The following is a 13,373-nucleotide window of genomic DNA, read 5'->3' as shown; positions in this document are numbered from 1 at the left end:
TGACTTGTGGACTGGTAAAACACACTCGGCCTGCTCTAGTTGCTGAATGCTCCGAGTGCTCAATCAAGCTCCCCTGCAGCCTCAATACACTCCACTCGCTGACGCTGGTGAACTGTGAGGCCTCCGCACAGACTCGTGCTATATTAAAGGCTCCAGGTAACGACGTCAGTGCCTGAGGCTCCGCCTTCTCCAACACGACGGCCTCTGAGCATTAGGCAGATAATTAAATAAAGAGGTGAAAGAAGAAAGAGAAGCACACAACAGGAAAAAGAACAAGGAGGCCTAGCGGGATGACAAGCATCTATCTGTACACTTGATCCTGACAGTACTAATTGGGAAAATTATGGGATCATGTATTCTGACATTAATTATGAAATGACCAATGACTCCCTTTACACCCGAAGCCATTTTCATCACAATGCATAATGTGGAGGGTGAGGGGTAGCAACCCACATTTTGTTTCATGATTTCTGTGTAAATGACCTTACTGTACAATTATTTTGTACATAATCCTCATTGATGATGTCGTACAAATAGAAAAATGGAGTAGGATTGGTAAAGATGGAACTTTACAGAGAAAATTGGATTTTTGTCATTTGAGAGAAGGTGATACATACCATCACAAAAACTCCAATTCTCAAAAGATCTTGTGATATTTGACGAGAATCTCACCAGATAACATAATAAATAATCTCACCAGATAACGCAAGTTTTACAAATGGTGCTCAATAGAAGACAACACTTCCTTAGCAGGTGAGAAACTGAGAGGTTACCAGTAAGTAAACTTAAAATGAGTTAAACATTTAACAAATTACTGAGCATTGAATGATGCAATTACCAGTTAAAATGTAACGACGAATAATCCAAGTCAATAGAGTGTATAGCTGACAAACCGTTGGAATGTATGCTATTTGAAGGATCAAGGAATAGACCTTTTTGCCAAATTACTGGTGATCCCACAACAGACTACCCTAATGTCTGTCAATGTCAGAGAAAAGCCCCAGCTGATTTTAAAACAAGTGTCAAATAACAACATAAGATTTGAAGGTAGATTTGATGAAAGGTACCCATTCACACCTACGATGTACAGTGATTTGAATTAGGTTAATTAAAATGGGGGAGGAGACAGTGGCTGCAGTTATAGTTACAAGAAGAGCACGATGAGCACTCGAGTTTAAAATACATTAACCAAAAAACAAACAAAAAAAACGAGAAAGTAATCAGATTGCAGACCCTCACCAGGACGTGTTTTCAGTGGTTTTTAAGGCTTTTGTGATAAAAGAAATATGGCGGCCGAACCACGTGACCGATGGTCATCTTTTTTTTTTCTCCACCAATTTATCCCCAGATGATGCTCAAGAAATTTCATCTTGATCGGATGAAGTTTTGTACTTGTCAAATTATGACATCATAATGGAGGCACCTATGACATCATCATTAACATCGTTTATTCCCCATGGAGAGTTCTTTACAATGAGCCATGTCTCAATTTTTTTGACGCAGCGCTTTTGGAGATATAGAGGTGCAAAGTTTTTCGTTTTTTTCCAATATGGCGGCTATACCACATGACCAATGACATCATAATTATCATTAAAAAATTATACAGGTGGAGTTGCACCTATGGTGAAAATTTCCTGTCAATCAGACCAACGGTTGCAGAGAAAATCATATTTATTCTGTGTGGACAAACAAACAGACAGACAAACAAAGACAGACAGACAAACAAACAGACAGACAAACAAAGACAGACAGACAGACGCGACTCAAATGCAATACCTCTCCTCAGGCGAGGGTAAAAATGCAATGCATGAGCGAGACAGAGATAAAATGAGCCGCAATGTTTATAATCTGGTCTCACAAATAATACATTGCACTCAACATGATTGGGTGCCCTAAATCTATAATAAAAGGTCAGGACCATCTCCTTGGACATACTTAGGTATTCAATACAGACTGGCATCCTACTCTGCTTGTCAAGCTTACTACCTGTATACAAGGCAGCCTTCATATCGGGCTTTCTTACTTCCTTTGCTTGTGCAGTCAACACGTTACTGTCAAAGGAACCATCTCCTCTCCTTGCCCAGTGGAGGCTGGAGCACATCAGTGCAGTCTTGAATCCAATCTTGTTCCTCATCCATATAAAAAAAAAACATCTTTCCGATGCTCTGGACAGCTCACTTCATTTTTTGCAGATGAACACATATTGCGTCAAACAGTACTCTCATCTCACTGCCTGGCACACAGCAGCTATATCTCTCTATCTCTGACATTGATTAGATGCTGCCATGGAATGTGTCTTTCAACACTGGCAACCCTCAGAGACCCACACTATTCCTTGGGAAGGATTTCAAACGATCCCACATATCTATTTCTATGTTCAAGCACCGGAAGAAGTTCATTCTGTTCAACTTCTAGGCTTCAACATCAGCCATGACCGAGAGGTTGACCGACCACATCACAATGCTATGCTCCAAAACCAGCTGCAAACTGGACCCCTCCGTCAATACTACTCGGTCTGCAAAACCTTTGTCCATGGTACTGCTCTATCCTACGAGATGAAGTCTCAGCATTACATATGTCTCCTGGAATCTGTGGAATCCAAAGCACTTAACATTATTGGAATCTCCCACGAGGCATGTTCCTACCACATTCCGACAGGTCAGACACCTCTTTGTTTTCTCTACTGCCCATCCTGCAGTCTCCCTCTGTTGTCTCAGTCCTCTGAACCTCCTCCTCCCTCTCAAACTCCTCCAGAAGGCATGGATTATTCCAGAAGGCACCCCCTCCTGATTAAACTCCAAAAATCTAGACTTGCTGTACACCTCAATTCTTTCGTTCCCCGTTTTTCTTGTTTGTGATTCAATCCCGCTCTTCCCTCCAGGGGATTCAAAAGCAGGTGGTGCACTGCCATCTCATGTCATCCTCCATCCCGATCTTCAATCTTTCCTACCCCCATTAACCTCAACAAACCAAACCATTTTGTTGCAGGTTGCTGTGATTTCTATATATCTCTATATATCTCTATATATCTCTATATATCTCTATATATCTCTATATATCTCTATATATCTCTATATATCTCTATATATCTCTATATATCTCTATATATCTCTATATATCTCTATATATCTCTATATATCTCTATATATCTCTATATATCTCTATATATCTCTATATATCTCTATATATCTCTATATATCTCTATATATCTCTATATATCTCTATATATCTCTATATATCTCTATATATCTCTATATATCTCTATATATCTCTATATATCTCTATATATCTCTATATATCTCTATATATCTCTATATATCTCTATATATCTCTATATATCTCTATATATCTCTATATATCTCTATATATCTCTATATATCTCTATATATCTCTATATATCTCTATATATCTCTATATATCTCTATATATCTCTATATATCTCTATATATCTCTATATATCTCTATATATCTCTATATATCTCTATATATCTCTATATATCTCTATATATCTCTATATATCTCTATATATCTCTATATATCTCTATATATCTCTATATATCTCCATATATCTCCATATATCTCCATATATCTCCATATATCTCCATATATCTCTATATATCTCTATATATCTCTATATATCTCTATATATCTCTATATATCTCTATATATCTCTATATATCTCTATATATCTCCATATATCTCTATCTCTATCTCTCTCTCTCTCTCTCTCTCTCTCTCTCTCTCTCTCTCTCTCTCTCTCTCTCTCTCTCTCTCTCTCTCTCTCTCTCTCTCTCTCTCTCTTTCCTTTCCTGTTCATTCATTTGTGTGATCCCCTCCTTGTCGAGTCCAAATGTGCCCCACTGCCCCATTGTTAGTTTATTACATTTTTATCACCTATTCTCTCGCTCTTCCATGAACCACGAAGTTGTATCGAAATAAAAAAAGTTCATGAAGGGCCCTTGGATTTAGAAAGCAAACGAAAAAACCATCTCTATATTTGGCTGAGTGAAAACACGAAACAAACAAAGAATATACTCAGACATTGCACAATCAATAAACGAACTAGAACGGCACTCAGTAGAAGGCATACCTCCGCCTGGAGAACAGTTTACATTTTGTATCTCAGAGTGGGGCAGAAAATCACAAAACAGAATCATATTTAATCAAAATCAATCACAGGAATCACCATAGGTCTGTCTTTCATACCCTGATCCATCCCTCGTTTCTGGCTATATCACTCAATGGTGAAGAATCGCCCAAAAAATTCCACTTGCTGGATCCGGATCCAGATCTTCACCAAAATCGAATCGATTCTTCCTTGACACACACCCAACCTGTCCAACAAGTTTCGTCCAAATCCATCCATCTGGCCGTCTCCGATCCTGAAGCTACCCCACTCCCCTGCCCTGTGGGGTGGGACTGCCCGAAGCGATTGGTCAAGGGATTCCTGTATGCCTCCGGCAATCCCTCCACAAGGCAGGTGGGTAACTCCGCTCGAAACTACGGACAAGATGTTATTTTGCCGAGCGGTTTTAGCAGCCCGCGGTTCGAGCCATTAACAAAGACTAACCCGATTAGAACCGTTGGCCGAAATCGTGCCACAGGAACTCAATGTGGAAACCTCTAAAACGAACGGATGTGAAGGAAAGAAGGCAAAGGTAGGAAGAACACAGGTATTTATTACTAACTATTGTACAAAACCAAAGAAACCAAGCGAGAAGGAAAGAAACGAAAGCAATTTACAGAAGAAGAAGAAGACACAGTGCAATTCTTAAAACAAGCTTAACTTATACCCCAGACAACACAGACAGACAGATGACAGTCAGACTTACACGAATGGGGAATGAAGGCAGGAACGAATGGTTGGAAGGGGAGGAAGGTTCAGGTGGGACTGCAGAACGGCCGGGCCGGGATGCTTGCAGCCGCCGGCTCTCCACCCTCGGGTCCACACCGCCGGGATGCTCACAGCAATGCGTCGGAGCTTGTCGTGGCAAGGCTGGTTGGAACAGCGTCTCCCTCGCTCGTACTCCCGCAGGTTGCGCGTCTCTCTTCACTCGTCTGACTCCCTCAATCCTCTCCCTCCCTCAATCATCTGCCTCCCTCAATCATCTGGCTCCCTCAATCATCTGGCTCCCTCAATCATCTTCCTCCCTCAATCATCTGACGGTGGGGGCTCATGCCACGGGTTTTATAGGCCACACCCTCGAATCTTCCTGAACCTCCTCGAAGTTTCTTTCTTCCGCCCTCTCAGGCCAAACCCCTCATGCTTGGTTGGTTGATCGGGGGCTGGCTCACTCCTCCTTCTGATGACGAGGTGCGGCCACACCCTTCTTCCCCGAATGGACCGCGTGTTCAATGGAGGGCGAATGCAGTTGGCAATAATGCGGTTGGCAATGATGCAGTTGGAAATGCGGTTGGCAATGACGTTTTGGGGAATTAAAAGGGGGATCTATCTTATTTCATTTGGTGCAATGCAGAGTCAACTAATGGAAAACAGAGCCTTAAACTGACATAGAATAATGAGATAACTATTTAGAAGGGCCTATGATTTTCTACATGTATGCGATGGACTAGCTAAAGGGCCGACCTTTGATCTTTACATGAAACGGAGGTATTTACAAGAATCATTACATTTACAAAAACTACAAAAGGGGGTATATTTACAATCATTTACACACACACAGTGCACGGTTTCCCAAAACCGTTACAATATATATACTACGTATAGATAGATTTAAAATATCTACTTACCTGTCAACTTTCATGCGTGACACGGTTTTTCAACTCAGGTCATGCTCTCACGCCCAACTACTGAAGATAGCGAAGTGATAGGACAATAGACAGGTTAATCGTGAAAGATTCCAATGATCTTGAAAACCTTGGTTTTCACCGTGTCAAGCTGAGCAAAATGTGAGGCAGTGGAGCCAACCCAGAGGGGATAGCAGTACGCCATCAAGCTGCTGATGAAAGCCTTGTAGCTGAATAGGAGCTCAGGTGTGCCAAGGAAGGACTTTGCATGATGGAGGATACCCAGTTGGCATCTGAATTTGGAGGCCAACTAGGAAATGTGGCTTGCCCAAGATTGGCTTGTTTCAGACTATTTGAGGTATCTCGTTCATATAATCGAATGCCTCTCAATTCAAATGTGCAAACATTTTCATGAGAGGAGGAAAATAATAAATAACCAACAAAAGAAGAGTTTACAATGAACAAAATATTTTGTTACTCAAATGTATCCACAATTATTCCCACATACTTGTGGGGTCAGCCATGGAACGGTTTTCGCCCACGTCTTTCATGAACCAGCTGGCCCAGTCTGACATTCGACTATATAAATTCGAGCATCATCACATCATCATCATCATCCTTTTAAGGCAGTTTCCACGCTTGCATGAGCAGGAATGAGAAGGAACAGGAAGAAAGTTTCCATGAGCAGGAATTTTAAATTTGTTCATGGCGCCGGTGATAGATAGCTCGCCCACTCTTTGCAAAGGATGTCGTGGCATCTTTAACGTCCACCCACTAATTCTAGCAGATGAGACCTCAGTTTAACATCCATCCACAGCACACGCACTGATGTCTCGCCTTCCATGTGAAACAACAGAATGACAGTTTCTTGCTGGGCCGAGATTAGAACTGGGAATAGATAACTCAGAGGCACATGTACGTGCATCTAGGCTATGCTACCATCCTCAAAACAATACAATGCACAATAAAAAACATGCATGTATGGACACACACACACACACACACACACACACACACACACACACACACACACACACACACACACACACACACACACACACACACACACACACACACACACACACACACACACACACACACACACACACACACACACACACACACAGTTTTGTCCATCGGGTACTCATGTCCTTGTAATTCATGCAAAAGTGCAGTGTTGTTTCATAATGTCCTTGTCCTCCTGCATGCAATGTATCGACGAGCTTTTCCTGAGATCACTTTGAAAACGATTACCCGTTTCTCGCAACTCTCACAGCATCACTCATTTGTGGATACTTATTAAATACACAATTAAATTAAATACACCATAATATGAAGGTGGATATCCTGACTATGCAGACGAACATTACTGCTGCATATCAAACTTACGAGGGGAGGCAGATGGCCTCTGTGCATCTGCCCGGTGGTGACTTGCTGCTGTGCCGATGGCATGACACCCCAATTTACGGTCTCTGGGCCACCGGCACCAGGCCGCATTATTGCGGGTAGTGCCACGGATGCATGCTCTGCTTTTCCAACACGGTTATACTGCTGCTGCAGAATGGTCGACCTGAAGAAACAGGCAAAAAACAAATAATACGGTTACATTTCTATGACTGAGGAGAAAAAAACGCACCCAGACTAGTTATATATAAAAAGGTCACAGTTCAGGTAAGGGATTTACCCCAGGCTAGCTTTACCCTAAGCGTTCAGATAAGGGTCACATTTCAGGTAAGGTAAGGGCTCACAACATAGGGTGAGAGGCCAACATAACGAGGCCAACAGGAGGAAACATGCAGGCAAGAAGCATAGGAAAACAAGGATATGGTATACTTTTACCATACTATGGTAAAAGTATATGGATATGGTATACTTTTACCATACTATGGTAAAAGTATATGGATATGGTATACTTTTACAAGGATATGGTATACTTTTACCAACTTTTTCAATTATGATATTTACTATTAATCGTTTGGGGTGGGGGGTGGGGGGGATGGACGTGTGTGACATTTCGACATATTGAGTTAGATGCTGCACATTAAATTTTACAAAATGGTTACTGGCAATTCATCAGATCCAGAAATGATGTCATCAACACAATCTATTTACTTCTGATAACATGTGAATGCATGTGCACACACACACACACACACACACACACACACACACACACACACACACACACACACACACACACACACACACACACATATTTATATGCACATATACATACACACACACACACACACACACACACACACACACACACACACACACACGAAAACTCATGTGAAAACAAATTTTTTTAAATTAAATTAAAATAAAGATTTCACGATTTAAAAATAAATAAATAAACATTTCACGATTTTAGTTCCTGTACTCTGTAGCTATGAAACTCATTTTCTTTGGGTGGTGTATAATCGCTCCGAACGCAACAGGCATTACCTCGTTTCCTTTGCTCGAGTTGTTCTAAAAGTAATTCATGATCGAAGACGTGTTGATTGAGTCTTAAAATGCACAGCCGATCATACAGAGCATACAGAGGCCGATCGTAGGCCTATGGAGCCCATGACTTCTTCATTTTTAAACTTTAATGTAGCGATAACTTTTCGCTTTACAAAGTAAAAATAGATTAAAACCAAACGTTATTCATAAATATTGTATTCCATAGTTAGTTTACATTATTATGCACATTTTTGAAGTACTGTTAAAGCGCGGCGTTACGCGCGCTGCTTGTGAGCAAGGAGGAAGCGGACAAGCGGTAACATATAAACGTCTTTATTGTAAGAGCACACTGTAACACTGAACTGCTCCGGGCTGGTCGCCCGGTGTATATCATGAGGCCACGCCTACCCCTCGGGCGTGGCCACCGCCCACTTGGTGCGTGGAATGATGTCACCACGCCAGTGGGCTTTTGTGTCCGCCACACGCGCCCCCCCAGAATTCCCGCGCACCTGGAAGGCCAGTTTGCGGGGCAGACGAATGACCCGGCCGAAGCGCCCCCTGGCGATCGGCGGCGTCCGGGGTGCAGGGATGCCAGGTGGGATGCCCCTGGCTGCCCCTGGGATGGGTGCAGGACCGGGGGGCGGCGGGGCTGGGCGGTGCCGGGGGTCCGCCCGCAGGAGGGCGGCCCCGACGTGGGGGTCGGGCCACTGGCGGTGGATGGTCCACATCGAGGTGGGCCGGCTTGAGGCGGTCTACCGAAACGCGGTCAGGAGTACCGCCGATATCCAGGGTGAAGTGCTTCGCCCCGGTCTCCAGCACGCGGAAAGGCCTGTCGTACGGGGGCCGCAGTGGTGTCCGATGGGCATCGTGGCGGACGAAGACGTACTCCGCCGTGCGAAGCTCCGGGGCGACGTGCGTCGGTGGGTGCCCGTGGCATGCCGTTGGCACCGGGGCGAACCTCTGGGCGGTCTCTTGCAGAGCGGAGCGCTGCTGTGCCGCGGACCATGGTGCCGTGGAGTCGGGGAGGAACTCGCCCGGCACCCGCAGCGGTTGCCCGAAGACCAACTCCGCCGCGGATGCGCGCAGGTCCTCCTTGGGCGCCGCCCGGAGGCCCAGCAGGACCCAGGGGAGCCTGTCGACCCAGCCGCCGTCGCGGAGGGTGGCCCGGAGCGCGGCCTTCAATGAGCGGTGAAATCGCTCACACAGGCCGTTAGCCTGGGGGTGGTAGGCCGTGGTTCGGTGCAGCCGGACCCCGAGCCCCTGCGCAACCGCCCCCCAGAGCTCCGAGGTGAACTGGGGGCCGCGGTCGGATGAGATGTCTGAGGGGGCGCCGAACCGGGCGACCCAGGTGGCGATGAAAGCCTGCGCGACATCGGCCGCCGTTGTCGACGCCAAGGGCACGGCCTCCGGCCACCGGGTGGTGCGGTCCACCATGGTGAGGACGTAGGTGAAACCCCGCGAGGGGGGCAGAGGTCCCACCAGGTCCACGTGGACGTGGTCAAACCGGCGTTCCGGCACCGTGAACGGGGCCAACGGGGCCTGGGTGTGCCGGTGCACCTTGGCGCGCTGGCACGCGAGGCACGTCCTGGCCCAGCCGCGGACGGCCTTCCGGAGGCCATGCCAGACGAACTTGTCGGCGATCAGCCTTTGGGAGGCCCTCGCGCCCGGGTGGGACAGGCCGTGGATGGCGTCAAACACCTGGCGCTGCCAGCCCGCGGGCACGATGGGGCGAGGACGCCCGAGGGAGACGTCGCACAAGAGGGCCGCGCCCGCGCCGTCGAACGGCACCTCGGTGACGCGGAGGCCCGTGACGGCGGTCCGCAAGGCCTGGACGTCGGGGTCAGCGGCCTGGTCCGCTGCCATCTGGGCATAGTCGATGCCGAGGTGGACTGCGTGGGCGACGGCCCGGGAAAGGCAATCCGCCACCGGGTTGTCCTTCCCCGCGACGTGCTGGATGTCCGTCGTGTACTCGGACACGGCCGAGAGGTGACGCTGCTGCCGGGCCGACCACGGCTCGGTGACCTTGCCCATCGCGAAGATCAGCGGCTTGTGGTCGACGAAGGCAGTGAACGCCCGGCCCTCGAGCAGATGGCGGAAGTGCCTGACCGCCAAGTGAAGTCCGAGCAACTCGCGGTCGAAGGTACTGTAACGGCGTTCAGGCGGGCGAAGCTGCCGGCTAAAGAACGCCAGCGGTTGCCAAGCTCCACGCACCCATTGCTCGTGCACCGTGCCCACCGCGTAGTCCGAGGCATCGGTGGTGAGGGCGATCGATGCATCGGGCGCCGGGTGCGCGAGCATGGTGGCGGTAGCCAAGGCGAGCTTCGCGCCCGTGAACGCCGTGTCCATCTGCTCGGTCCAGGTAACGTCGCCTTTGCCCGGCTTACCTCGGAGAGCTTCGTGCAGGGGGCGCAGGAGCTGGGCGATACGGGGCAGGAACCGATGGTAAAAGTTCACCATGCCCAGGAACTCCTGCAGCCCTCTGATCGTGCGGGGGCGCGGAAACCCCTTCACCGCCTCCACCTTGGCCGGCAGGGGGACGGCTCCGTGCCTGGTGACACGGTGCCCCAGAAAATCGATTGTGGCGGCGCCGAACCGGCACTTTGCGGGGTTCACAATCAGGCCATGCTGGCCCAGGCGTTCGAAGAGCGTGCGGAGGTGGCGTAGGTGCTCTTCGCGGGACGCGCTGGCGACGAGGATATCGTCCAGGTAGACGTAGACAAAGTCCAAGTCGCGCAGGACGCTGTCCATCAGTCGCTGGAACGCCTGAGCCGCATTCTTCAGACCGAAGGGCATGCGCAGGAACTTGAAGAGTCCGAATGGCGTGATGACCGCCGTCTTCGGGACGTCCTCCGGCCTGACGGGGACCTGATGGTAGCCGCGTATGAGGTCCACCTTCGAGAAGAAGGACCTGCCCGCCAAACGGGCGGAAAAGTCCTGAATGTGGGGGACGGGGTCGCGGTCGGGAGTCGTGGCGTCATTGAGACGGCGATAGTCCCCGCACGGTCGCCATCCCCCGCCGGGCTTCGGCACGATGTGCAGCGGCGACGCCCAAGCGCTCTCTGAGTGCCGAACGATGCCGAGTCCCTCCAGGGTAGCGAACTCCGCTTTTGCCACCGCCAGCTTCGTCGGCTCGAGGCGGCGTGCCCGGGCGTAGACCGGTGGCCCGACGGTGGGGATGTGATGGGCCACCCCGTGCTTGACGGCCCCCGCCGAGAAGGTGGGCCGCGTGAGGGCCGGGAAGCCGGCGAGGAGGCGGGTGAATGCGTCCGCTGCCGGAAGCGTACAGACCAACGTGGCCGGAACCGAATCGTTCGGCAAGCCGCTTGGCAAGCCGCTCGTTGAGCTGGGCAACGCACAAGCGAGCGAGCTGAACGTCTCGGCCTGGACAAGCCGTCTGCGCTTGACGTCGACCAGGAGACCATTAGCGCACAGGAAGTCCGCGCCAAGCAGTGCCATGGGCACGTCGGCGGTGACGAACGTCCATCGGAAAACCTGCCCTCCAAACCGCAGAGAGAGGCAGCGTTTTCCGTACGTACGGATGGGCGTCCCGTTCGCGGCAAGCAGCGCGGGGCCCCCACCCGCGGCGTGCTTGTCTGACGTGCCGGCGGGAATGACACTCACCTGCGCTCCCGTGTCGCACAGGTAACGGCGCCCGGAGAAAGTGTCCGTTATGAACAGCAGGCTGCTCGAACGGCCGGCGCTCATCGCCACTATTGAGCGCCGGCCCGGGCGTTTCCCGACCCGTTGAAGGAGCACGGCGGATGACACCGCCGAGCTTCGTGGCCGAACTTGGCGTGGAACCAGCACCAGGTGGTGGAGCTGGAGGAGCGCGGCTGGCTCCGCCAGGCCGGTGGAGTTGGCGGGTTTCCCCGCGGTGGCGGTTTTCGCCGCGGCGGTGGGCGGGGCGTGGCGGCGCTCACGAGGCGCGTATCAGCATGCTGCTGAACATCAGCGTGCTGTAGAAGCTGATGCTGTGGAACATGCTGCTGAACATCAGCGTCGTGGGCCGTGACGGCCACGCCGACGCTCGCCCGCGTGTCCGAAGCGGCGAAGTACCTGTCCGCCTCGGCTGCCAATGCTCGGGGTTCCGTTCGCTCGGTCCCGGCCAACGCGAGGCGAACCTGCGCTGGAAGTTGGCGCCGGAAAAGCGCCCGGAATAGCGAACCGGGGGCTTCGTCGCCCAACAGTGACAGCATATGGTCCATTCGGACCGACGGGCGCGTCTCACCGAGCTCGGGGAGATCCAGGAGGCGGTCGGCCCGTGCGTCGTCCGTGAGGCCGAACGTGGCTAGGAGTAGCCGCTTGAGTGCCTCGTATTTGTGGCCGTCCGGTGGGTGGCGAAGGACGGACACAACTCGAGCGGCCGTGCCGGGCCCGAGGGAGGCGACGACATGGCAGTAGCGCAGGTCGTCGTTGGTGAGGCGCCGAAGCTGAAATTGGGCTTCGGCTTGAACGAACCAGACTTCGGCCTGGGCCTCCCAAAATTTGGGAAGTTTAATCGCCATTGCCTTGTCGTTGGCCATTGCAATGGCGTCGTGTTCGGAAGGATCGCTACGGCAGATCCAACGTCGAGGGTCACCAGTAAAGCGCGGCGTTACGCGCGCTGCTTGTGAGCAAGGAGGAAGCGGACAAGCGGTAACATATAAACGTCTTTATTGTAAGAGCACACTGTAACACTGAACTGCTCCGGGCTGGTCGCCCGGTGTATATCATGAGGCCACGCCTACCCCTCGGGCGTGGCCACCGCCCACTTGGTGCGTGGAATGATGTCACCACGCCAGTGGGCTTTTGTGTCCGCCACACTGTATTGTTTAATTCCATGGTTGGAAAAGAGTTGACTTTCTTAAAACAAACTCTGTATGTACACCCCAGGGATATGGAAAAATATAATTACACTTCGGTTGGATCCCGAACTTCAGTATTCAGTCGCTGTATTTTTACTAAGTGATAATTTAAATAATGAAGTCCTGGGAGCGTTCTATCCTCTCTCCTTCATCTCTGTCATTTTCCTCTCTCATTCCTCTCTCATTCCTCTCTCTCCTTCCCCGTGCCGACATAACAGTCGACACATTCAAAACGGCTGTTGGAATACATGTCGCCGATTTTCTCAACTTTAGCTGAAACTGAGACTTGAACCATCCCAGCGATTGTGATGGTGAATTAGTCGACATAAAGCC

The 13,373-nt window shown here is 49.9% G+C and overlaps 1 protein-coding gene across 2 annotated transcripts in view; it reads right to left on the bottom strand.

The window, feature by feature from the left end:
• LOC137420825 (talin-2) overlaps positions 1-13,373 on the bottom strand; it is a 432,847-nt gene that overhangs the window by 231,079 nt on the left and 188,395 nt on the right. For both annotated transcript variants that reach the window (XM_068106240.2, XM_068106243.2), the window contains exon 14: positions 7,138-7,318. In XM_068106240.2, coding sequence (XP_067962341.2) covers positions 7,138-7,318 — 181 coding nt within the window. The remainder of the gene's footprint in view (positions 1-7,137; positions 7,319-13,373) is intronic.

Source organism: Myxine glutinosa, chromosome 2, assembly GCF_964187855.1.
Source record: "Myxine glutinosa chromosome 2, kmMyxGlut1.1, whole genome shotgun sequence".
Classification (NCBI taxonomy): Eukaryota; Metazoa; Chordata; class Myxini; order Myxiniformes; family Myxinidae; genus Myxine; species Myxine glutinosa.
Note: the sequence above shows the minus strand (reverse complement) of the source record. Positions and strands in the feature narration are given on the sequence as shown.